The sequence below is a fragment of the Vipera berus genome, assembly GCF_964194415.1.
Source record: "Vipera berus genome assembly, chromosome: 1".
Lineage (NCBI taxonomy): Eukaryota > Metazoa > Chordata > Lepidosauria > Squamata > Viperidae > Vipera > Vipera berus.
Genome location: NC_138202.1, coordinates 325344415 through 325368714, shown reverse-complemented (window position 1 = coordinate 325368714; position 24300 = coordinate 325344415). Strand labels below are relative to the sequence as shown.

The 24300-nt window shown below is 36.6% G+C and overlaps 1 protein-coding gene across 22 annotated transcripts in view; it reads left to right on the top strand.

Annotated features, from left to right (window-relative positions):
• Positions 1–13765: 13765 nt before the first annotated feature.
• Positions 13766–24300, top strand: part of NRXN1 (neurexin 1) — a gene marked incomplete at its 5' end in the record, with an annotated part of 953418 nt that continues 942883 nt past the window's right edge. For 20 of the 22 annotated variants that reach the window (XM_081315140.1, XM_081315143.1, XM_081315139.1 and 17 more), the window contains one exon: positions 13766–14501. In XM_081315140.1, coding sequence (XP_081171266.1) covers positions 13766–14501 — 736 coding nt within the window. The remainder of the gene's footprint in view (positions 14502–24300) is intronic. The other 2 variants (XM_081315130.1, XM_081315141.1) reach the window with 1 other exon arrangement.

Below are 24300 nucleotides of genomic sequence, written 5' to 3'. Positions count from 1 at the left end.
TCAATGGATTAGATAACATGGAAAACAATTTTATAGCAACTATATTATTTGATCAACTAATCTATTATTATCTACCTAGGCTCACAGCAGTTCTTTAGAATATAAGGCAGGTATACAGTATATATTTTCACTGCTACCTTATAGAGATTTATCCTATATCTCCCATCCAATTTATGGATTTACCAGGGGAGGGAAATCCACATTTTTTCATGCTGAAAATGCAAATTGTTTCTCAGAGAAAATGAGATCAAAAAACATAGTTATAACCTTCTTTATGTTTTCAGTAAACTATTGGCAAGAAAAAAATAAAAAGGTAGCTCCCACATATAGTTTGGCATTATGTAAATAAAAAAGAAACAAGTTTTCCTTTGAGTGCTATCTTTGCTGGCATCTTTATGATCATAGTCATAAAGAAGAAACTTCCTGTTTCTTCTTCTTACTACTATATTTGAAAAACTGCAAAAGATTACTGAGAAAATTTCCATTGGTTTTACCAGTAAGCCATTCTAGTACTGACTCTTTAAAATAAAGATTCAATATTTATTAATGGGCAAGTAACAGTTAAGGTTCTAGGATCAGGGAGAACCAAGTTCCAGTTCCACCTGAGTATGAAAGCCAACTGGGTGACTTTGGGCCAGATACTTTGTCTTCTCCCTAAGAAGTAGGCAAATAATAATAAATAATAAACCTTTATTGTCAAAGTACAACATGTGTACATTGAGATTAGCTGAGCCTTCCCCCCCCCCTGCTCTCTCCCCCCAACACACAGTGACAACAAACCCTCCATCCTACCACACCATGTGAACCAACTACACCACACACCGGCCTCCCAAGTCAATTCTGCATAAGTTCACAGAAATTATATCCCATTTAAAAGCCTAACAGCCCACGGATAAAAGCTATTTTTCAGCCTGTTGGTACGGCTGGCTATACTCCTATATCTCCTACCGGATGGTAGGAGAGTAAAGAGATACCATCCAGAGTGTGAGTCCAGGGTGTGAGTCCAAGGTGTGAGTTCTGATAATGTTGTATGGACTTGAAAACAACACTGGATTTGTTGAATCTGTCCTCTATCCTCAGTTTCATGAGATTGACCAGACAATTTTTTCAGAGACTAGTGCAAATTTGTTAAATAATGATCATCCTAGATTCTGGAGTGATTCTAAAACCAAGCCTGCCTAAAATATAGAAAATAACTAGCATATTTTATTTTAAAAGTTGTAAGGGTAAAACAATCCCATTTCACACTTACATTAGGAAATTGTGCTCTGTGTTTTAAGGGATAGGTAAGATAAAGAAGATGTGAAATAAATCCTGATATCAAAGACTAAATCCTGATATTTAAATCCCACCAGGCTCAAGGTTGACTCAGCCTTCCATCCTTCCGAGGTAGGTAAAATGAGGACCCAGATTGTTGGGGGCAATTAAGCTGACTTTGTAATAATGCCGCTTGGGGTGTGTGTGAAAGCCCTAATAAGCAGGCATATACATAGAATGAAGGCTACTGCTAGGCTTGTAAGCCGCCCTGAGTCTTCGGAGAAGGGCGGGATATAAATGGAATTAAAATAAAAAAAATAAAAAATATCAAAAACATAAATGAGAAGGAAAGCTGGGTTATGAATTAAGACTTCTGATTTGTAATTCTGAGGTGCAGTACTAATCTAAAAGCACAAGATAGGCCAGGACAGAATGAAACATTCAGTACTTTTATACATTGGTCTTTTTCAATATGCTTATTACTATTGTTTATTAAATTTATATGCTGCCCATCTCATTGTCAAGTGACTTTGGGTGGCTTCTAACTGCATTGTAAGCCACTCAGAATTACCTTAGGTAAAATTTATAAATAAATAAATTGCTGAGTGAAAAATTGGATTTAACGAAATAAATTTGGATTTCATATATGAAACTGGATTAGCTCTCCTCCTTTGAAACCTAGTGAAAGTGGTTGACTTTCTCCACAACATTTGGGCGGCCAGTAAATTTTACAAATAAATAAATAAATTGGAAAAATCTAATGCTGAGTGAAAAATTGGATTTAATAAAATAAATTTGAATTTCATGTATGAAACTGGATTAACTCTCCTCCCTTGAAATCTGGTGAAAGAAGTTGATTTTCCCCACAACATTTGAATGCCAAGACAATCTTATCCAAGATTAATAGGCTGTTTATTAAACTTTGTCCCGTATTTTATAAATATGGAACCATATTTAGTGTTTAAGGCCAATCTTGATGAAAGTTGTCCAGAACTGATCAAAACAGGACTCTGTGGACCAGAACACCTGCCAAACTAAATCAATGACTTTCTATTCTAAGATCTTAATGTGGTAACATAAAGCTAAGCAGACATTTCTTCTTTCTGCTGTGGATATGAACAATGTCAACTTAATATAGAACTATACAATCAAAGAGTTGGTAAGGGACTTCAGAGTTCAACTAATTTAACCCTCTATTCAATTCAGGATGTGCTGAAGTATTTCAACTGGTAACTATCCTAGCACCACTTGAAGATTTTCAGTGAAGGGAAATATACCATCTAATTATTCTTCTATATGATAGCCTTTAGATATCTGAAGGCTGCTATTGTAATATCCTCTCAGTGTTTTATGTAAGCTAAACAACCTGTTTTTTTAACAGTTCCTTATACTGTATGGTTTCCACTCATTTATCTTTGTATTCTCCTCTGAACTTACTTTAGTTTGTTGACATGTTTTAGACTGTATTTGCCTTTTTAGTTTATGCTGTTGATTCATGCTTAGCATGTGACATGCTAGAATGCACAAATCCTTTCTATATGTACTACTGTGAAGCTACGTGTCCCACTCATATACTGGTATCTTTCCTTTCCTTTCCTTTCCTTTCCTTTCCTTTCCTTTCCTTTCCTTTCCTTTCCTTTCCTTTCCTTTCCTTCCCTTCCCTTCCCTTCCCTTCCCTTCCCTTCCCTTCCCTTCCCTTCCCCTCTTCCTAGTTTTGTGTCATCTGTAGATTTGAATGTTCATCCCTTTAACTCCTTCATCCATAAAAAAGTTGAATAGCACAGAACTCAGGATAGCCCTGGGACTTGACACTATTGAATCTGATGTGGAGACTTCTGAAACTATCCTTTAGGTGTGGTCCTGCATTTGGTTATGGTACCTCTATGAGTTATGTCATTTTTTCCCCATTTTATTAATGAGGATGTCATGAGAAAATTGGACAAATGCTCTGTTGAATTCAGATTTATGTGCACACATCTATTAAAGTAGTAATACTCTGTGTACGTACACATATGATATACACAGCATATTTGTTAGACATTAATTTTGTGACTTTTACTAAAAATGATATTGAAGAAACAAGCCTTTGCTTTGGGGGGATTTCATTCACAAAGAGTTGAATGATAAAAAATTGTACAAGGTCTGTTTTAGGCTTGATCCTTTGCACATTGGACCTATTTCCTACTCATCAGAAGGGCGTTAAAATCAGACACTTTTATGATTATTATTTTTTAAAAAATAACCATGCTTGTTAACTGGAGCCTTTAGGATCAGAGCTTGAAGATTAGGTCTTGAATCACAAAATATTTTGAAATACTACAATAGTATCCAGAATACTCCAAATACAGCAGTTGCTTCCTTCATCTTCCAGAAACACATGTCTGGCAATTGATAGAGAAAATGAACAAGCCAGACTTTTGTCTGTTTTAGCAGGTGACGGGACTCAATTGCCTAACACAAAGAAGTGACGCTATTTATTATTGTTAAATTTGTGGCAGTAAAGACATAACTACATAACAGCTTTTTAAAATTGGAATGCTCAATACCATATCCTTATTCTTAAAAATAAAAAAATAAGACAATGAATGACTAGTTGTGAATATTTATATATAGCAAGTTTTCTTCCAGCAGAAGCTGAAGACTGCAAAGCTCAGGGGGAATCTAAGGGGCAAGGTACAGTGGTTGGTGGGATTTCTGGGCAAATTTTCAGATCTTTTTCTTGGAAGTCAATCCTTATGTAGCAAAGAAAGGTAGGGGTGATCTTCTGACTTGTTTCTCTTCCAGGCATACAGGTGCTAAATATGGAACTAGAAACTAGGTGTGTCTAGCGTAATGAAGAGAAGGATAAGCAGTGACATAATAGCAGCTTCCAGTACTTATGGAGATTCTCAATCATCCAGTTCATGTTTGTCCCAAACATGTTTTTTTTCCAGAAGGCAACTGGACTTGAGGGGCTGTCACAGAGAAGAGAGGGTCAACTTATTCTCCAAAGCAACTGAGGACTGGACAAGAAGTAATGAGTGGAAGATCATTAAACAGAGATCCAACCTAGAACCAAGGAGAAATTTACTAACAGTGAGAAATCCTCCAGGTAATTGTGGGTGATCCATCACTGGAGGCTTTTAAGAAGAGACTGGACAGCCATTTGTCTGAAATGGTATAAGGTCTCCTGCTTGAGCAGAGGGTTGGACTAGAAGACCTTCAAGGTCCCTTCCAACTGTTATTCTGAGAAGCTGGAAAGGAATGGGGAGTGAGACCTTCCAACAGAAATCCTTAGGACTCTTCACCAGTGCCTCAATCCTTTTGGGGACATTCTTGGATGAAATGATAGCATCTGTTTGTAATTCTTCTCTCTTGGTTGTCGCTCATCTAAATATTCCTGGGGAGCATTATGGGCAGATTTCCACCCTATGTGTATTGGAGAGGGTATGTACAATGTGGGAGCACATACTATTTGATGGAGTAATTGTTGCCTCTATGGGAACCCCACAAGATTCTGGCTCCTCTCTTTGAAGTCAGTGTATAAGAGAAGCAGAAGGTGGTGGTGGACTCCTAGATGACATTTTTGCCTGCCTACTTTGGTCTCATTGTATATGAAACAGTGATGATCAATGAGTTAGAGGATGAGCTGAATCGCCTGTATCACCCACAGCAAGTTAGGAGAGGTAACTATTTACTTTATATAAAAAGAAAAGTAGTAAGGAGAGGGGATCGACATTTGGAAGAGATTACAAAGCCTGCCTTTCTCTTCTTGCAGGCTTTCCTCTTCCTAGGAGCACTACAGCTCAAGAGGAAAAAGACTAGACTAGGAATCTTCCACGCTGAGGGATCTCTCCCCTTGTTAGCATCTTCGATTTCATCTTCTTCAGAATAAAAATGAGATTATCAAGCATTCACCCCACCTACCCCAGAGTGTTGTCCCAAACACTTTTAATTAACTCTTCTGCTTCCCGCTCCACAGAAAATCCACCAGGATTCCATCTTCTTCACTACCTGCAGCGCTGGCCCAATCCCTGCCAGAACGGCTTGGGGAAGGGGCCTGCAAGAGGAAAAATCACGTCACCCCCTGAAATAGAAAAAAAAGCACAGGGTTGGCTGAGAGGGGCTTGGGAAAGGGATGGAATAGTTTTATTTTATTTTAATTTTTTTTTCATTTTTATCCAACGGCGCCAGCCCCGTTGCTCTCTCTGCTTCTGAAGGGGACGCGATGGAAAGACGGAGGCCGCTGTGTTGGGAGAGGTTCCTGTCCACGACGCTGCAGAGAAAACAGCTCCTCCCTCCTCCGGCAGACAGACAGCAAGGAGATGTCACGTGGGTCTCCGCTAGCCCTCCTTTCTCTCGGTTCTCCTCCCTTACTCCCGGAGATAGAAAGAAGCCCTAGCCTGACGCTGCTGAAAAGGCGAGGGACGGCACTTTCTCTCTCTCTCCCCCACCCACCCACCCCTTCTTGCTTCTGCTTCTCCTTCCCCGAACTGCCTTATTCAAAGAACCTAACGGGGGAAATGGTCTTGGACCAACGCCTTACAAGCCAGGAGGATAATCCGCGCAGGTAAACAGAGCTGGGTTTGGGGATAGGGACAGGTGTCCGGGTTGTTGCTGGGAGGGGAGCGGGAAATGCCCATTTAGCAGGGATTCGGAACTGTCAAGGCTGCGCAAGGGATCGGGGACGGCTTTTGCACGCAGGATTTGGAAAAGGGAGACGGGTTGCAGAGCGAAGCGTAGGAGATGGTGGCGGCGGCGGTGCTGCTGCGACTAGGAAGTTAAAGCTTGATGGTAGTGATTTTATTAATAATTTGGGGGAGAAAGAAAAAAAAATCTCGCCTAGAATTTTAGAGGCTCGGATGCGCCGAGTTGGTGGGGGGCTAAGAATCAGTCGTATTGATTTTCCCCTCACCTTCCCTCCCCCTCCCTCCATTGGTAAAATATGTGGCAATTTGGCGAAAGGGAGGGCTAGAAAAGTGGAGCTATGCTTCGGATGCAGATTTATATTTCGGGACGCTTTAATTTGGATCCATTAAATAGAGGAAGGGGCGTTCTTTTCTGCTCCCTTTGCTTATCTGACATGTTGGAAGAAAGTGCCTTAATCCCAGCTGCTGCCTCATTTTAGAATCCTTGTGTGAGTGTGTGTGTGTGTGTGTGTGTGTGAGAGAGAGAGAGAGAGAGAGAGAGAGAGAGAGAGAGAGTAAATTGAGGTATAACCTGCAGCTCCGTTAAGTAACAGAATAAACCCAAATAAGCAAGCAAGCAAAGAAAAAAAAAGAAATATGTTTGCCTAACAATGAAAGGAGTCTATTCTAAAAATGATTAGATTGGAAAATATGAAGAATGGTGGAAGAAACATTAAACAGATGAAAATGAATATATAAAAAGTATTTTTTTTATGAGGGCAGTTCTCTCTGGTTGCAGCAGAGAGTATTTTTGTAAAGGGTGTGGGGAGTTCCTCCCCCTTCCCAACCCCTTTTTATTTCATCTTGTAATTTGTGTACTCCCCAGGTCCTTCCTGCATCCTGAGAAAATCCTTCTGATATTTTAAACAGCAGGATGCTGGTAAGGCTATAGATGCCAAAATGATGTGCTATTAAGGATTTATTGTTGGATTTATTGCCTTAAAGCTCTGCCTTGTTTGATTATCTTTCCCTTCATCTCAGTTGCTCTATCCTTATTTAATATCCAAGTTGAGGAACTTATAGCTAAAATGCTATTTTAATAACAACAGCAATTTACTTTAAGGTGGGGGAACTGAATTCATTGATGAGTTTTGAAATAGATATTCTCATCTATTAATTAGGCAAAAAGGACCACAGGCTTTTAAAACAAAAATTAAGAGACCATATATGCATGTTAAATCAGCAGTCCATCTTCCACAATCTATCTGCTACACTTGCTTTGCAAACCACTAGACATTCAGTGTTTATCACTGTATCAGCCATAATAAATTTGCAAATGGCTGTTGTTACTAGTATTATTTTGCAGCTATTGTTGTGATTATATAGACATAAAAAGGTGGGCAGCACAAAGAGAGCAGAAAGGTGCTGTCATCAATTTAATGAAATTTTAAAAAGGGATCCCCTTAGTTCAGCAGCTCATTCAGCTGACATTTGTAGGAACCCTTCTGTTCACTTCTGGTTTGCATGTATGTTCATGTGCATGAGAGTTGAACAGGCGAACATACAGCCACACACAGCTTCCCAATTTCTGAGGACAGCCTAACTGGCTACTATCATAGTTTTATGATACAAATTAACTGTAACTAAAGAAATCCTATAAGAGAACCTTTTATTAACCCAATTTAATTAATGGATTAATTAAATTAAATTTAAGGATTAATTCAATTTTTTATTTTGGTTTTGGGAAGGCACACAACTCTCATCCATCCCTAATTCTGACATTCTCGATAGATCTGCAGTATGAAGAGAGACATAAAGTCTTACAGAACCTTGAACTCCAAGACCGTAATTCTGGGAAGTTTTTCCAACCTGTTAAGGATATCTTTTCTCCCTTTTGCCTCAGTAGCTTTCCTTATTCTCAAACAATATCACTTTCTTCAGATACACCAGGTTCTGTATTACTTTGTTTTTGCATTCAGCCAGCTCTCATAGACACACACACACAAACTCATCTTTCTCATACACTGAATCCATTCTTTGGCTCATAAACTGCTGCCAATCTGTTTCTCATTCTCAACACAATAACTACTCAGACCTTTATTTCAGTCTTTATTCACCCCATCATGACATCTGCTGTAATGAGTTACACACTTAATTAGGGTACATTGATATTATACAACATTTGCAACACCATATTTCTCTAACACAGAGACACATTTGTCTTTCCCTCAAGTTCTCCCACCCCTTTATTATACATGTTCATCCCAGTCTTCACAATCTTAATAACAACACCCACAACTATCTTTTTTTTAAAAAAATCACACTCTGCCATCATGACTCTTGCCTGGGACACCACGATTAGGATCACATACCCATAGTGATTCTTTCTGTTCTTCCTTTTTGCACACCCACCAACTCTTATCTGAGATACCTTGTTACTCCTTGTGCAATCTTCATTCTCATAGCCACACCATCCCTGTAGATGGAGGATAATTCTTCCTTCTTTGCTAATAGCTGTCCATTCTGCACAAGTTACTGGTTTTTCCCCCAACAAAAGGCTATTCCTTTTCCATTACTTACACTATCATACGAATGCATTCATGCAAACATATTCTAGCTGCTTTGTCTAATCTTCTCGCACATACATTTGCACACAAATTAAGCTTTTCTTTCATACAAAGTTAACTTTCACCTTTTACCTCCACATACACTTCTGTGTATATCATGTACGCATATATTAATCTTCTTTGTCTAATATTCTTCAGAAAATCTATTTTATCCATATAATCCTTTCCTGAATCATCACATGTAATAATCAATTTGTCTTGGGTGTTGTTTTTTCACTCATTCATTCCCCTCCTCTCTTTAAACATTTTTTTTTCCTTCATGGAAAAACACAGAATGATCAAGCATGAACATTTTGCTTTAATTCTGCACACCTCCAGTTAAAACGATCTGACTGCAAAACCGGAAAAAGCTCTCTGCTGCTTGTCAAGTGAGACACTAGACGGCCAAATGGATCCGGCTTCATAAAGACAAAGCAACATATATTTTGTTCGGACCTTTTTTGGGGGGGTAGGGGTGAGGGTGGGAGACTCTGTGGCTCACCACTGAGTTTTGCAGCGGTGGAAAATCCCAAGTTCAATCCTTGCTTGGCATCTGCATGGCGCACACCCTCATTCTGGGGAAGAGGCCGCTGTTTAGCAGCGAAGGGCAGTTTTTGCGTGCGAAGGTCTTCTTCGCACCTTCAGTTCCGCGCGTTATCCGGGATTTTAGTAAGCAAGGCTGGGAAAACGGAGAGCGCTGACTGAAACCTTAGAGAGCTCTCGCTAGTTGGACGGGAGAGATTTTAGGAAGCAAGGCTGGGGAAAAAAACGGAGAGCGCTGACTGAAACCTTGGAGAGCTCTTGCCAGCTGGAGAGAGCGCGTCGTGCTCGGGAGACACAGCGCGTTCTACGCCGAATATTTATGTTTCTGTAATGCTTCAATCCCACTCCACCCCTTCCTTTCTCGCCTGCTTGTAGATAATGAATTCTCCCGGGTTTTTTTTTTTTTTTTGCACAACTCTCCCACACATTCGTTAACACCGCCGTCCTGTAATACTTTCCGTCACACACTCCGGCGCTAGTTCTCCAGCACATTCACACACACCCCCTTCCTCTTGCTCCCTCCCCCATTCCCCCGAGCTTCAGCACAACAACCTGGAAAAGGGGGATGGGGGTGGAAACAGACGGACGGAGCCCGAGCGTTCTCTCCCTCCCCCGGTCCATCTCTAGCGAAAGCAGCCGCAGCAACGGCAAGCGGCGAGCTTTGAAAAGCACGGGGCGTCTAGCTTTCCACGCGCGCGCTGCTTCTTCACCAGAGGAGGAGCCCGACAGCTGCCCGTGGGCGCGGGAGGAAACGTGACGGCGGGGACCGGGGGGCAAGGGAGCGAGCGAGGGCTGGATGCGGTGTCATCAATTTCTCGAACCCCCCCCCCCCGCACGTTCCCCCCCCCTTGTCCCTAACGGACAGCCTTGACCGAAAGGGCCGCGGTGGTCCAGGCGCCAAGTCGGTAGCGCTTCTCTAAGCGGGAAAGGGATGCTTCAGCGGGGTTGGCTGCCCCTCGGGAAGTGAAATGAGGCTTTTTTTTTTCCCCTTTCCTTTCCTTTCCTTTTTCCTTTTTCTTTTTTTGCTGCTTGCTGCTGCTTTCGGTGGCTGCTGACATTGGCCGCTGTCTTGCTGATCAATCCAGGCTGAGAGACAGAGGGTTATTACAGTGAAGACCACAAAAGTCTCCAAGGAAAATATCTGGCCCCTTCATAGAATAATCCCTTATGAATCATTTTTTATCCTCTCTCTCTTTATACATTGTGTGTGGCTATTCTGCATGGAAATAAATTCTGCAGCCTGTATAGGTGGCTCTATACAGTAATTCAGACTTGCCTTTTCCTTTGCATATTTTACTTATTTTACTCAAATTTATTTCCATTCTTCCTTACTAATTATTTGTTTCACTCTCATGCACACAGACATATTCTCCAGTACCATCATTTCCCCCCTTCTTAATGTTGTGTTATCAGGTGGTGTTAAGAGTTTAATGGTAAAGAGTTCAGATTGCTCACCTTCCTCCAAATTCTGAAATTAAAAGTTTACAAGCTGCCTTTCCAGCACATGCACATGCAGACAAATACACGATCCATTTTTTTTAAAAAAAATCTTTCATTCCCTATATTGAAGTCTACTTTTGAACTGATAAGATTGTCTGTTCATATTTTTTTCTTAAAACCAAAAGAAAACTTGCCATTTTTAATAGATGGGAAATGGTGAATACAATATAAACAAATAGAGCCAACACAGCAGAATATTAAACAGTAGGAAATGGAGCTAAGAAAATGATCCTTGATCAGAGGACAAGTTCTTGTAAGACATTTTTTTCTTTAAAATATTGGATAGTATTAACTTTGAGAGTTAGTTTCTAAATATAGTTGAGATTTGCATTATAAGGTGGAAAATATAATTTTAAATATTTTTCTACCATCTCTTTGAGTATTTGACTAACATGGTGGTTTATGACTATATTATATGCATGCATGATTTTGTATAGTTATAAAATTAAAGAAATACTTGGTAAGAGGTATCCCAAACCCTGATTTCTCTCTTTAATTTTTATCCTTGCAATATTTTGAATTGAAGCCAAAGTAAGAATTATCTTTTGTGTCCCCCCCAAATACAAAGTTTTATCAAATCCAAAATGATATATTTTTCCCTCTTGATTTAGCTAGCTCTTGCCAAATAGCATTAAAGCTATACCAGGAAGTCCTACATTCAATTTTTGGGAGATTTCTGGTGAGCCACAATGTTGACATGCAAATTCTGTTTTGAAGTTAAAAGTTAATGTAGAAATTTCCATTAATTGATAGTATTTATTAAACATTTCCTCTCCCAGTGTTTTTCAAAATTTTAACTACACCTACAATCATTTTAAGCTGCCCAGACTCACTCAGGACAGTGAGACAGATGGAATATAAATTCATTCATTCATTCATTCATTCATTCATTCATTCATTCATTCATTCATTCATTCAATTAATTAATCAATCAATCAACCAACCAACCAATAGTATGCTGCCTGTACCAGGAAGTAAACAAGCCTTTGTGCTGTAATAGGATAGTGTTGAAATACTTCTAGTTGCAAAACTAGAGTTTGAGCCTTGGTGGAGCAGTGGGCTAATGCCTCCTTAAGTAACACCAGCTGCCTGAAATTAGTGCAGGTTCGCATCCCACCAGGCTCAAGGTTGACTCAGCCTTCCATCCTTCTGAGGTAGGTAAAATGAGGACCCAGATTGTTGGGGGCAATAAGCTGACTTTGTAATAATGCCGCTTGGGGGGGGAAAGCCCTAATAAGCAGACATATACATAGAATGAAGGCTACTGCTAAGCACATTGGTTTGTGCTTAAATTGTAAGCCACCCTGAGTCTTCGGAGAAGGGCGGGATATAAATGGGATTAAAAAAAAACAAAAAAACCCTATGCAAATTATGGATAGCAAGAGGTGCTTACACTTGAGGTAGATGAAAGTAGTATGTGTCATTTAATACTTTAGACTTAATCTAGAAAGGGTTATGCTCTGGTATTGCTACTACTTGAGGCTTTTTAAAAACTTTGCTGCTGCATGTCAATTAGTTTTCTTAAATGACAACTGTAGCTGCATTGGAGTACTGGTATAGAAATAATGATGTGATTTAAACCAGTAAATATGCATTATCCACAAATGGTGGGTGTATCTGGGAATATTTGAGAGGGAAGGATGGGATAATATTTTAAAACATGGAAACCGATTTAACTTTCATTACAGATAAACTAGCATGTTGCAAATTACATCTAACATGAGATTATGAGATTGTATGTAGTTCTTTATGCCAGAAGATGATAGCAGAAATAGCAAGATATCGAATTTTGGCCTATATTATATAAGCAATTAAAATGAATCATTTTTTCCAAGTTTAAAAATTAATTAAAGGAAGCAGAATAAAATATACAAAGAGATACAGCAATAACCATATTTATTCCAGAAAAACAAACAAACAAACAGCCATACCACTGAAGAAATTCACTGCTAGCTTGCTCCTCCTGTGATTTCATTCACTTTATATAATATTAAAACATGTTTATTGCATGGAAAATTGCTAAACATAGGATATAACAGGCAAAGTTATACTTTTTGCCATGAATCTTTTTGAGGATACTAAAATGGTAGTAAATATCTTTTGATATATCTACGTATCATAACTTTGTGTTTAATGAGGCACTTCCAATTTCTTTTTGCATAAAACACTTATTGCTACAAATAGTGTGAGCAGGCTATGTGACCAGAAAGTTTTCAAGCACAGTATATTGTATGTGTATCTACTGCAGCAGAGGACATTTAATTTACTTCAGGTTGTATTTATATTTGCTGATACTTTCAGCTCTTTATTTTTCAGGCATGAAGTACTCAATTGTGAATGTAATTTTTTTGTCTTTAAAATTTTTGCAGGTTTTTGTAAATGTATATATTTTTTAAAAAAATGGTGCAAAATCTTCCAACAATCAAGCACCGGGATCTTTTCAATTTTGGCTTTGCAGAAGAAAAACAAAATAGGAGCAGCTGTGAGGCTCTGCATAGCAAGTAGCTTTTAAGCTACATGACAGCTTCTGGATTTCAGCCCCATTGGGAAATACACGCTCTCCTGGTTTATTACATGGCAGGCAGTCCATGGTCTGATGAAAGAATCAACTTTGGAAAGACAGGATTGGAGTCTCTAAATTGCTTGCAGTGAAGGTGACAAAATTCCTGGGAACTACCACGATTGGATAAGATGACTTCTACATACACTTGGATACTGACTTCTCCATATATGCTGGAATATTGATTAAATCTTGCTGGATTTGTGGATCTTTTTTAAAAAAAGGTCTTCTGAGTAGTTTATGGGCCTTCCTACATTTGAGTATTTTCCATCCATCCCCAGCTTCTTTTCATCTTGTCAACATGGATTTTTAAATATTAATATATTTGCTGACTCACTTAGTCTTCACTTTGACAAGCAGATGACTGAATAACTTTTTATCAGTGCCTTTTATTTTTTTAAATACTTTTTACAGTTCAAATAAAATTGCACATTTGTTGGTGCTTTATCCTTCCTTTCTTCCATTATTATTATTTTTATTATTGAAAAAGAACAAATTGGCATCTTGTGTAAAAAGCCTGACATTCTCCTACTGGGGAAGGCAGCCACATTATTTCCTGCCAGAACCTGAAAAGCAAGAATTAAATATCTGCTGTGAGTAGTTACTGGAAAGATTTTACCCTGTCTGCTTCAACGCCCCCACCACCACTCCCCCCTCCTTTTCCCCCTCTCCCCCACCCCACCCCACCAAGAATGGGGCCGGTGCTCCTTCGGCGTGGAGGCTGCCTCCTACTCTGGATGGCACTGCTCCTGGGATGTTGGGCTGAGCTTGGCAGTGGCTTGGAGTTCCCAGGAGCAGAGGGCCAGTGGACTCGCTTCCCCAAATGGAATGCCTGCTGTGAGAGCGAGATGAGCTTTAACATGAAAACCCGCAGTTCCAGTGGCCTGGTCCTTTACTTTGATGATGAGGGCTTCTGCGACTTCTTGGAGTTAATTCTGACACAAGGTGGACGGCTCCAGCTAAGTTTCTCCATTTTCTGTGCTGAGCCTGCCATCTTACTCTCTGACATGGCTGTCAATGACAACCTGTGGCACACTGTGATCATTCGCCGCAATTTTAAGAATACAACACTACTAATTGATCAGGCTGAGGCTAAATGGGTAGAAGTGAAATCTAAGCGGCGGGACATGACAGTCTTTAGTGGTCTCTTTCTAGGAGGATTGCCTCCAGAGTTGCGTTCACCTACCCTAAAAGTAACACTCTCCTCAGTGAAGGATAGGGAACCCTTCAAAGGATGGATAACAGATGTAAGAGTCAATTATACACAGTCTTCACCTGTGGAGAGTCAAGAAGTACGTCTGGATGATGAACAGAGCCACTTATGTGCTAGAGATGTTTGCCTCAATGGTGGTGTATGCTCTGTGCTCAACAATCAGGCGGTGTGTGACTGCTCCCATACTGGTTTCCATGGGAAGGATTGCAGTGAAGGTAAGAATCTGTTTTGCCCTTTCCCAGTCAGCCTGCCCCTCAATGAAAGAGGAGGTCAAGAGATGGAGACTGCATGGCTTTTCCTCCATAGGAGTAAATCTTGCAGCTGTGCTTTCCCCTCATTCATCTCACATTTGAATCTTTTGTCAAATATTCCAACCCTGTTCTTCCATCTCTTTGAACTATGACATAAGCATATTTTTGCATTGTAAAAATCAAGCTGAAAATTAGGTTGAGGATTAGAATTTTGTAGAATTGTAAGGAATGCAAAGAAAAAGAATAGAGAACTGGAAAGCTGTACTGTGAATAGGTAGGTGTATTTTCTACCCCACTTTTAGTTTTCAGGAAATAGGCTGACAAATTGATCTACCAACCAGGTTACTTGAAGTATTACAATTTAACCTGAACAGTCCTAATAATCGGACAAAAAGGAATTAAATAACTCTAAATACAATTACTTATATTTAACAAGTGTGTGGCTTTAGTTGTTGCAAGGCTCAATATTATCTGAGTGCATGGGAAGAGAGTTTATTGGATTTATTTTTCATAACAGAATAATTGAGAAATTCAGTACTTCTTCTGTACAGGGCTAGATTAGTAAATATACATAACAAATTTTCTTACAATTTAAAGGCATGGAATGCCCTCAGAGCTAATACAAGTAATACTGTATGAGGAAAAATAATGTATATTTTGAATGCTTGCACAATTAAAAGTAAATTATATTACCAAAGGTAAAATAGAAAGGATTAATACTTTAGAATAGATACAGACTAGGTAATTAAGTAGCTTCATTTAGTAATGGCCTAGTCCTTTGTCTTTATCATTTTAATCTAATTTTACTGGCTGTGGAACAAATACTTGTGAGGTTTGTCTTTATGTAAACTTCCTGTCTTCTTTATCCAGAATTTAGCCTCAGTCACCCAACATTTTTTTGTTTAAATTTGACTCTTTATTTGATAAAACTTCATCTGATCTACCATCTTTCTACCATTTATCAAAAAAGCCACTCAGTCTGTTTTAATATATATTTACAATTGTTCTTGAAACTGTAATATCTTATATGTTGTATTTTACTAGCTGTTTTATAAAGCTAGTGATTAACCCAAATTAATAAATTCTATAGCCTGTGTATTGTATTGGTTCATGAGGAAACACTTTTGAATTGATCTTCTGGCAGTGCTTAGTTTAAGATGGTATGGGACTTTAAAGGAATTTTTGCATGAATTTAGATTTTTCTACCTCAATATGTGATTTTTTTATGTAATTTATACTGAAAATGAGTTGAGAGATTAACTGAGAGATCAATTGTGATACCATCACAAAAGCTATTACACTTAGCTTTTCAGGCAATGCTCTTAAATCCTAATAAAAACCTGGGAAAATTAAATATCTTCATTTGAAACATAAAACTATGATATTTCCATTTCAGTTTTTTTATTTCAGTTGATGCATAGTAAACTCATAACCCATTTTAGAAATCAGCAATAGTTTTAATAGGATAAGAAACTATTTTTCTCTTATAATTAAATGTACAGTCCCATAGTGTTTAAATTTGCCCAGAAGCAATTTCTGCGGCTTTCAATTGGACATACAGGTAAGTAATAAAATTGCAAACTTATATAGTATTTGCATTCTATAATTGCAAGGATGCTTTATCCTAAGAGTAAAAGTGCCTTAGACTAATCACAGAGAAATATGCAGCGTTGTATAACTATACTGTTGCATAAATAGACAGACAGACAGACAAGAACTTCTCATTTAATTATGGAGGACTATTATTCTCTCTTTCTTCCTATTTGTTAATGGAAGCTTAATTTCCATTAACTTAAATTGCGTATCAGCAACACATTGGTCTGTTCATCAAGTAATATAAAATTTGAATTTGTATTTATAGGAATGAAATGTCTATATACAACTTGTTGCACTCATTAAGGCAAGGAATCACAATAGCTATTGGGTACAGTATTTTCATTTTTAAAATGTCTTTTGAAGTGATAGATTTGAAAACCTTCAGTGGATTCTCCCTAGAGGTCTAGAAACTGAAATATGGTGTCCCTTGCATAGTGGCATATTTTATGATTGGTGAAGAGTTGTTCATCAGACTTGTAATATATTATTAATAGGTACTTACAGTATATGTGATACCATTGTGTAAAAGTTAATTAGAACATAGTATTTTGAATTTCTGGCTATGAAAATTAATTGCATTTTATTATCACTATATATCATATAACGATTATGGGTAAAATAATAGTTTATAAACTTTCATTCCTTAAATATTTGTAAATCATCAAACAATGATTTTTTTTAAAAATCCAGTTCATTTTAAATACTTATTTTAATAATAAAAAGATAGTTACTTGTAAAATCTTGTTTATATTCCATGGTTGTTCTTCAGTATAGTATTAATAAATAATTATAATGATGATAATATATCTACATTACAATTTTCTGAGTATTTTTATAGATACTGCTTAAATAATACTTAAAACAATACTATAAGGCAGAACAAGGGATGTGGTGGCTCAGTGGGTTAGGACGCTGAGCTTGTCGATCAGATGATCGGCAGTGTGGCGGGTCGAATCTCGAGTGCCGCATAACAAAGTGAGCGCCTGTTATTCATCCCAGTTTTTGCCAACCTAGCAGTTCGAAAGCACGTAAAAATGCAAGTAGAAAAATAGGGACCACTACGGTGGGAAGGTAACAGCGTTCCATGCGCCTTTGGCATCTAGTCAGGCCGGTCACATGACCATGGAGACGTCCTCGGACAAGCGCTGGCTCTTCGACTTTGAAATGGAGATGAACACCGGCCCCTAGAGTTGGAAACGACTAGCACGCATGTGCGGGGGAACCTTTACCTTTATCTTTAAGGCAGAACACTAAAATTGGAGTCCAGATTAAAATTATTAGTTTTAAAGTGTTGGTTATAACAATAATTTAAAAGTACCCAAGAGAGTCTCCAGATCTGTATGTTTCCTCTTTTAATTTTTAAAATAGTGAAATAAACTTACATGATAAAAAAATTAGGAAAGGTCATTATCATTATCATTTTCATTTAATATAGAATTTCAAATCATGATATTTGTAAAAATACTCAATAAGTATTGAATAACGGTAATAATAATGACCTTCCCTATTTTTTTTATCACATTAAGCTTTGCATAGCATTGCTTTAGATTTTCAGATATCATTGCAAATACACTAGCTACTTTATATTAATATAAATACATGTATCAAACAACTGTATTTGCAGTATAATTAAAGTTAGCACTCCCTAGCCATCCTTTGTTGACCTTGAAAAAGCTAAAGAGAGTGTTGCTCCAGCCTTAGTGGGAAGAATAAAGAAATCTTAGGCAGACGTTAAATTAGAAAGTAAAAAAAATATATAGCAGAAACAGGTAATGGCAAAGTATTTTCATACTGTTGCCAGAAAATGTACATGGACATATTCATTATGTATCAGGAATGAGAATTTTGAAGATAATTTTGTATATTTTATAAATATTATAAAATATAATATTATATATTATAGATATGCAATTCATGTCTCAATTCAAAACATATTTCAGGCTATATTATCCTGACAGTCTGTTTTGTTTAGCTAGTCAGATTAAAAACCTTTCTACAGAATAGGAAAAGGGTCTTTACAGCCATAAGAATTTAGTTCACTTGCTCTAAAAGACACAGCAAGCATGGTTTGGAACCAGAATGCTATAACTGTCTGCAATTTACAGCTTGACAGATAATAGACAATTTTTTTATCATGTGCCTTGAACTTGAAAAAAAAATCCAAGAGAAAAATAAAGATATTTCAATAGCTGACATGTCCTATTGCCTAACCAGATCTTCAATTCCAGTTTAATTAATGGATTTATCAATTAGCTGTGCTGAAAGATAAGAATGAAAACTTATAATATTCTTGCATTTTCAAACATTTATGAAACATTTCCTTGACAAAATATCAAAAAAAATTCTAACAAAATGAACAATTAAAATCACCCATTTTTAGTAAAGTAAAGTAACTATTTCTGGCAATGTAAAACTAGGCTTTAGCCTCTAGGTCAGGGGTGTCAAAATGGCAGCTCATGGGCCAGATGCATCAAGTGCAGACCACGCCCACCCCGGCTCCGCAAAGGCAAAAAGTCGTGATACGTCACTATACGTCATGTGACGCAATTGAGTTTGACACCTGTGCTGTAAGTTTAGCAACAATCCAAGTTTGCTCCATATTACATTAGTAAAAGAATGGATAGAAACTAACTGCTTGAGCATGGCTAATTTTAATCAAAGACAATAGAAATTCCTAACTGCTAAACTACTATCCTGTAGTATTCCTTCATTACTACACAATAATTAATGTAGATCACTCAGTAGAAGGCTTTAAGAAACTAATATAAACCAATGGTCTATTCTATATGAGGAACGTAGATAGATATGAAAAGAATATTAGTAAAAAACATATATTAGCTATGATAGAGATGAGTTCCATACTAAAAATGATTAGGATTTTAAAAAAAATCATTTAAATTTATGAAGTCATATCATGAATACAGCATATACAGTATTTCCAGCTATTATATCTCATAAACATAAATAAGATATGTAGAAAAAGTCCCCAAAAGGAGAAATAAAACATTTAGGAAATTGGAAAGTCATCATTTAAGAAAGAACAAGACTTTTTCGTTTATTAAAAAAGGATGAATAACTTAATCAGATGTATAGAATTATGTAAAAGAGGTATATATTGCATGTACCTGCTTAAAAACAATTCCACAAGGCATGGCAGGGAAGACAGAGATGAAACATATATTATGATGCAAACCTTGTGACTTAAGTATATACTTGTGTTTGAAGTTGGAATACAAGTGCAAAAGGAATGAAGTTTGCACTATGACATATTTTGTTATTGTTATCATTAGGAACAGATGCTTATAAGAAGATGAGGGTTCCCCCCCCCACAAAATGTGTGTGAATTGGATAGTAATCTTGCATTCTTTAATGATAATGTTGTTTGAAAAGAAGTAAATATGAAGTGCAAATGATTAAAGAGATTGCTGCTGCAGCATTAAATGCCTTTAAAAGGTGAACCTTAAGATTAGTAGCTGCTTGAGTGGGACTGCATGGGTGAGGCTACACATGCCTGGTAAATCAAAGTCTTTCTATAATGTCTAACAATAAAGGTTTTGTCTATTTTCTTTATTTGTTCATTACTTCTTTCTTTTGCCTCATTTTTATCCACTTTGTTCTTTTGTCTTTTTTTGTTTTTGGTGTTTCTGATAAGAAAGAAAGGAGATAGAATGTTTGAATGCTTCTATGTGAAGAGCTTGCATGTACAATAAAGCGTAGTTGATATATGAAATATTTTGTTTCAGTATGAATATTAGCAATTGATTCAGTTAATATAAGGGGATTGTCTTGACTACATATGGAGGTTGATATGTGTCCTGGCAGATACATATCGACATGCATACATAGAAGGGTGGCATCAACATATATTTATGAGGACTGTGAAAATTTTTGGGACTGGATTCCCTTTGCTTATTCCTCAATCTATTTCGCTTTCATTTATTTATGGATTTATTTCTGATGGTTGCCTTAAATTGAGAATAATCTTTCTTTCAGATAAATAGGGCAATGGATAGATGGATTATCCCCTTTCTTTTTCTCACAATACCAGCACTTCACAATACTAGCAAATCCAATGAAACAATTTGGCAAGATTTCATAACAGATTTAAAAATAAAATTCATACTTCATGCATCTCTTTAATTCACTAAGATCTTTTCTTGCCAGACACTGAGCCAGTGGCTTATAGTGTAAAAGGAGATTAGATGAATCTTGGAAGAAAAGTATATTGATAGCAAGTGGTTCAACTTTCAATAAGCAACAGCAAAGCTATCAACATAACATCAATAATAATTTCAGATAAATAACATGTGCTCACAGAAATATAAACATAGTAAATCAGACCAAATAACTTTAATTTGTTAAATCCTAGAATGTTTTTATGAAAAAAGAAAACAAAGTCATATGATGGTATTGCTGCAACATTTTGAATTTGAGATGGAAAATTCTTTTATTTCCATGAAAACAACACGATCACTATCTGGATGTTTTCTATTTAAACAGGAAATAGTTAATTATCCATGATAGTAATGTTTTGCTAGTATTAACAATCCTTCTTGGAAAATCTTGTTCTTTTTAATGAAGCAATGATGAGCATTTGACGGATGACAACATAATAAGAGTTAAAAACAAACCAATTCATGTTTAAAACAATTACAATGTTCATCAAAGTAAAAGTTTTATAATATTATTCCCAAGTTAGTGGCCCCTCCTTTGAGCATTTTAATGACCAGAACTTATTGCAACAATAGTTTCTAGATAATAAGGTAGTAAAATTGATTTATTTTATTTATAGTCTTAAGGGTCATATTTGATTAAATTAAGGAAGAATACCTATGTACTTTCTAAATTAACTTAAATGAGCCTTCAAGGTGATGTTGATGTTTCTCATCTACAGTAGTAATTTATCCTTTCCTGTAATATAAAGCCAGAAAACAATATCCTTTATAGCTGATTGTTATTATTATTATTGTTGTTGTTATTGTTGTTGTTGTTGTTGTTATTGTTGTTGTTATTATTATTATTATTATTATTATTATTATTATTATTATTATTATTATTATTATTATTATTATTAAATCTGAAGTCTCAGCTTCCAGTTCTTTGACTGGTGTTCACCTTTGTAGAACATAGAATAATAGGGCTGGAAGGTACTTTGAAGGTCTTTTAGTCCAACTCCCAGGTCAAACAGAAGACTCTATACCATTCTGGGCAAATGACTGTCCATTCTCTTCTTGAAAACTTCCAGTGGGGCACCCACAATTTACAGAAGTAAATTGTTCCACTGATTAATTGTTCTCACTGTCAGGGAATTTTTCCTTAATTCTAGGTTGGATCTATCTTTAATGATCTATTTTGTGTCCTGCCTTCAAATGCTTTGGATAATAGATTGAACCCCTCTTTTCTGTGACAGCTCTTCAAATACTGTAAGACTGCTATCATATCACTCTATTTCTTCTCTTCATTAGGCTAAACATACCTAGTTCCTTCAGTTGTTCATCATGGTTGGCCTCCATAAATGTTATTATCTTTGTTGCTCTTCTTTGCATGCTTCCTAGGGTCTCAACAACCTTTTTAATATCATGGTGACCAAAATTGGATGCAGTACTTCAAGTGTGGTCTTACCAGTGCAGTATAAAGTGGTGCTATCACTTCACGTGATATTGAAACTACCCTCTCTTAATGCAACCTAGGACTGCATTAGCTTTTCATTTGCATCTTCTTTCCAAGAATCTTGGATGTCATAATGTACCAGAATAGTATATGTGTAGATCCAAGCAATATGGCCTTTTGCAACTGATAGATGGAAATATTGTCAATGTGAAGATCATTGGGACCATCATTTCTGGTTTATGCCAAAATCAAATTTGATTCTCAGATCTTGATACTGTGTGATCATCTCCTCCTCCTCCTCCTCCTCCTCCTCCTCCTCCTCCTCCTCCTCCTCCTCCTGTCTATGAAGATTCTCAGTCATCAAGGTGATACCTGTATCAAAAGTGGTTTTTATTTTGAAAAGGCAACTGTACTGATTTTTTGAGGAAAAAGAAGACGTTTCGCTTCCTATCCTGGAAGCTTTATCAGTTGTATTGGATGCTGTGGGAGATGGAAGGTCCTCTTCTTCTTCTTCTTCTTCTTCTTCTTCTTCTTCTTCTTCTTCTTCTTCTTCTTCTTCTTCTTCTTCTTCTTCTTCTTCTTCTTCTTCTTCTTCTTCTTCTTCTTCTTCTTTCTTCTTTCTTCTTTCTTCCTCCTCCTCCTCCTCCTCCTCCCCCCCTCTTCTAGTTTCTACATATACTTAATATCTGCCATATAAAGTTCTGCTTTAAAATGTAATTGGCTTTATAATTACCATCTAATTTCTTTGCTCATACTAACAGGTGGCACACAACATTTATAGGTAATTCAGTACTTAGCACATTTCCTTTAATACAAAAGGGAGATGGTTAATTTTATGTTAAATCAGTGCTCATTTTAACCCCCTATTATGTATGTGGATTAACCAATAGATATTCCCTTGCATTGTATTCTCAAATCCTGTAACAAATACCAAAGACAATTACTCTGTATAGTGATAGATTATTTTTTTTTTGTACTTTAAAGAAAATACAAATCTCATGTTGCATATACTGAATTGTTTTTTATTATTATTATTATTCTTAGTTTGAATACTGATTATATAAGCCACTCAGAGTAACTTTGGACAGGGAGGTAGGCAGCATATAACTTTAATAAATAAATAAATAAACTATTTGTTTCATGATGTGTTTATTTTTGTTTGTTTTTAATCTAAGTTATGGATTTAGGAAATTAAGAAAGAGGTTGAAGCATCCTATAAAAACATAGAAACAAATACCTATATACAAATGTCTTCTAAACTATTTGTTCTACAGCTGAGTGATCTTTTTAGTTACTCACAATCATGCCTATTACATTCCCTCCACCAAAACTGCATTTACATAGTAATCAAAGCCAAATAAGTCTGATGCTAAGCCAAGCAAAGATAAAAAGTTATTCAGTCTACAGTGCAAAAGTCAACATCTCAGATTTGGAAAAGAAAACAATATTAAACATGGTTTAATTTTAGAGTAGGGTTTGAGCCACTGTGATGTTACATTTGAAACCAAGTGCAAAGAAAGGTTACTGAAGATGAAAAAGCTGCCAGGAATGGAAAGCAAAGAAAGTATTTTAGTAAATCTTGGACTCATAATTTTTTATAAACATTACCAGGAAGAACAATGATTATTTGACAGTCATTCATAAATTATTAAAGGTTAAGAAACAATATCTTGAGCATGCCTTCCATAAGCCACTTTAGCTATAAACACAAATAGGAGTGTTGGAGAATCAGCCTAATCACCTAAATTATATAATATTGATCTTCTGTCTATTTTTAAACTGTTCCAAATAAATACAGGGCTCCTTTAAATCTATGAAGGCTTTCTCATTGATAATCTATCTATTTCCTTTGACCAATCTGTTTCTGTAATTTGAAAAAAATTACGTCCTACATTACCAGCATTGCTTTCAAGGACTTGTGAAGGTGGTATTTGACTGTTCATTCTTCTTTGCCAGCCTGATCCCTTGGAGAGCATTTCCATGAATGGAATTCTTCTGTGATTAGAAATATAACTACAATAAAGAAATCATAAACAATGGAGGAGGTAACAATTGGCATATATTACTTCAGATACAAACAAGCTGTTCATACATCTTCAACATATTTTCTCAGAATAAGAATGCTTCAACAATCATTTTTTTTTTACTGGTGTGGGAAATGAAATTTGAAATGAAGTGAAATTCTTCCTCCATAGCCAATACTCAAGCAATTAAGGTGCTAAAGCACAATCAGCTAATCTGCAGGACAATAGAAGGACTAGCTTCTTTCTATATATTTGTAATAGAAATGAATCCAGCAGCAGTATTACTTTATGTTTTTATGTTAGCCTATTTCTGTTCATAACAGGAAGGTTGCTTGTATGTAAAAAAATAATGGTATTTTAATTATTTTAAGCACTACCCAGTAAAATTTCAGAGGCCATTAAAATAGTTTGATATGTTTACTATCATATATATGTTTGAATCCTAAAAATTCCAACTTATCTATCAAATTGATCAATCTGTCTATCCATTCATCCAACCAGCCAGCCAGCCAGCCAGCAAATCACTGAAATGA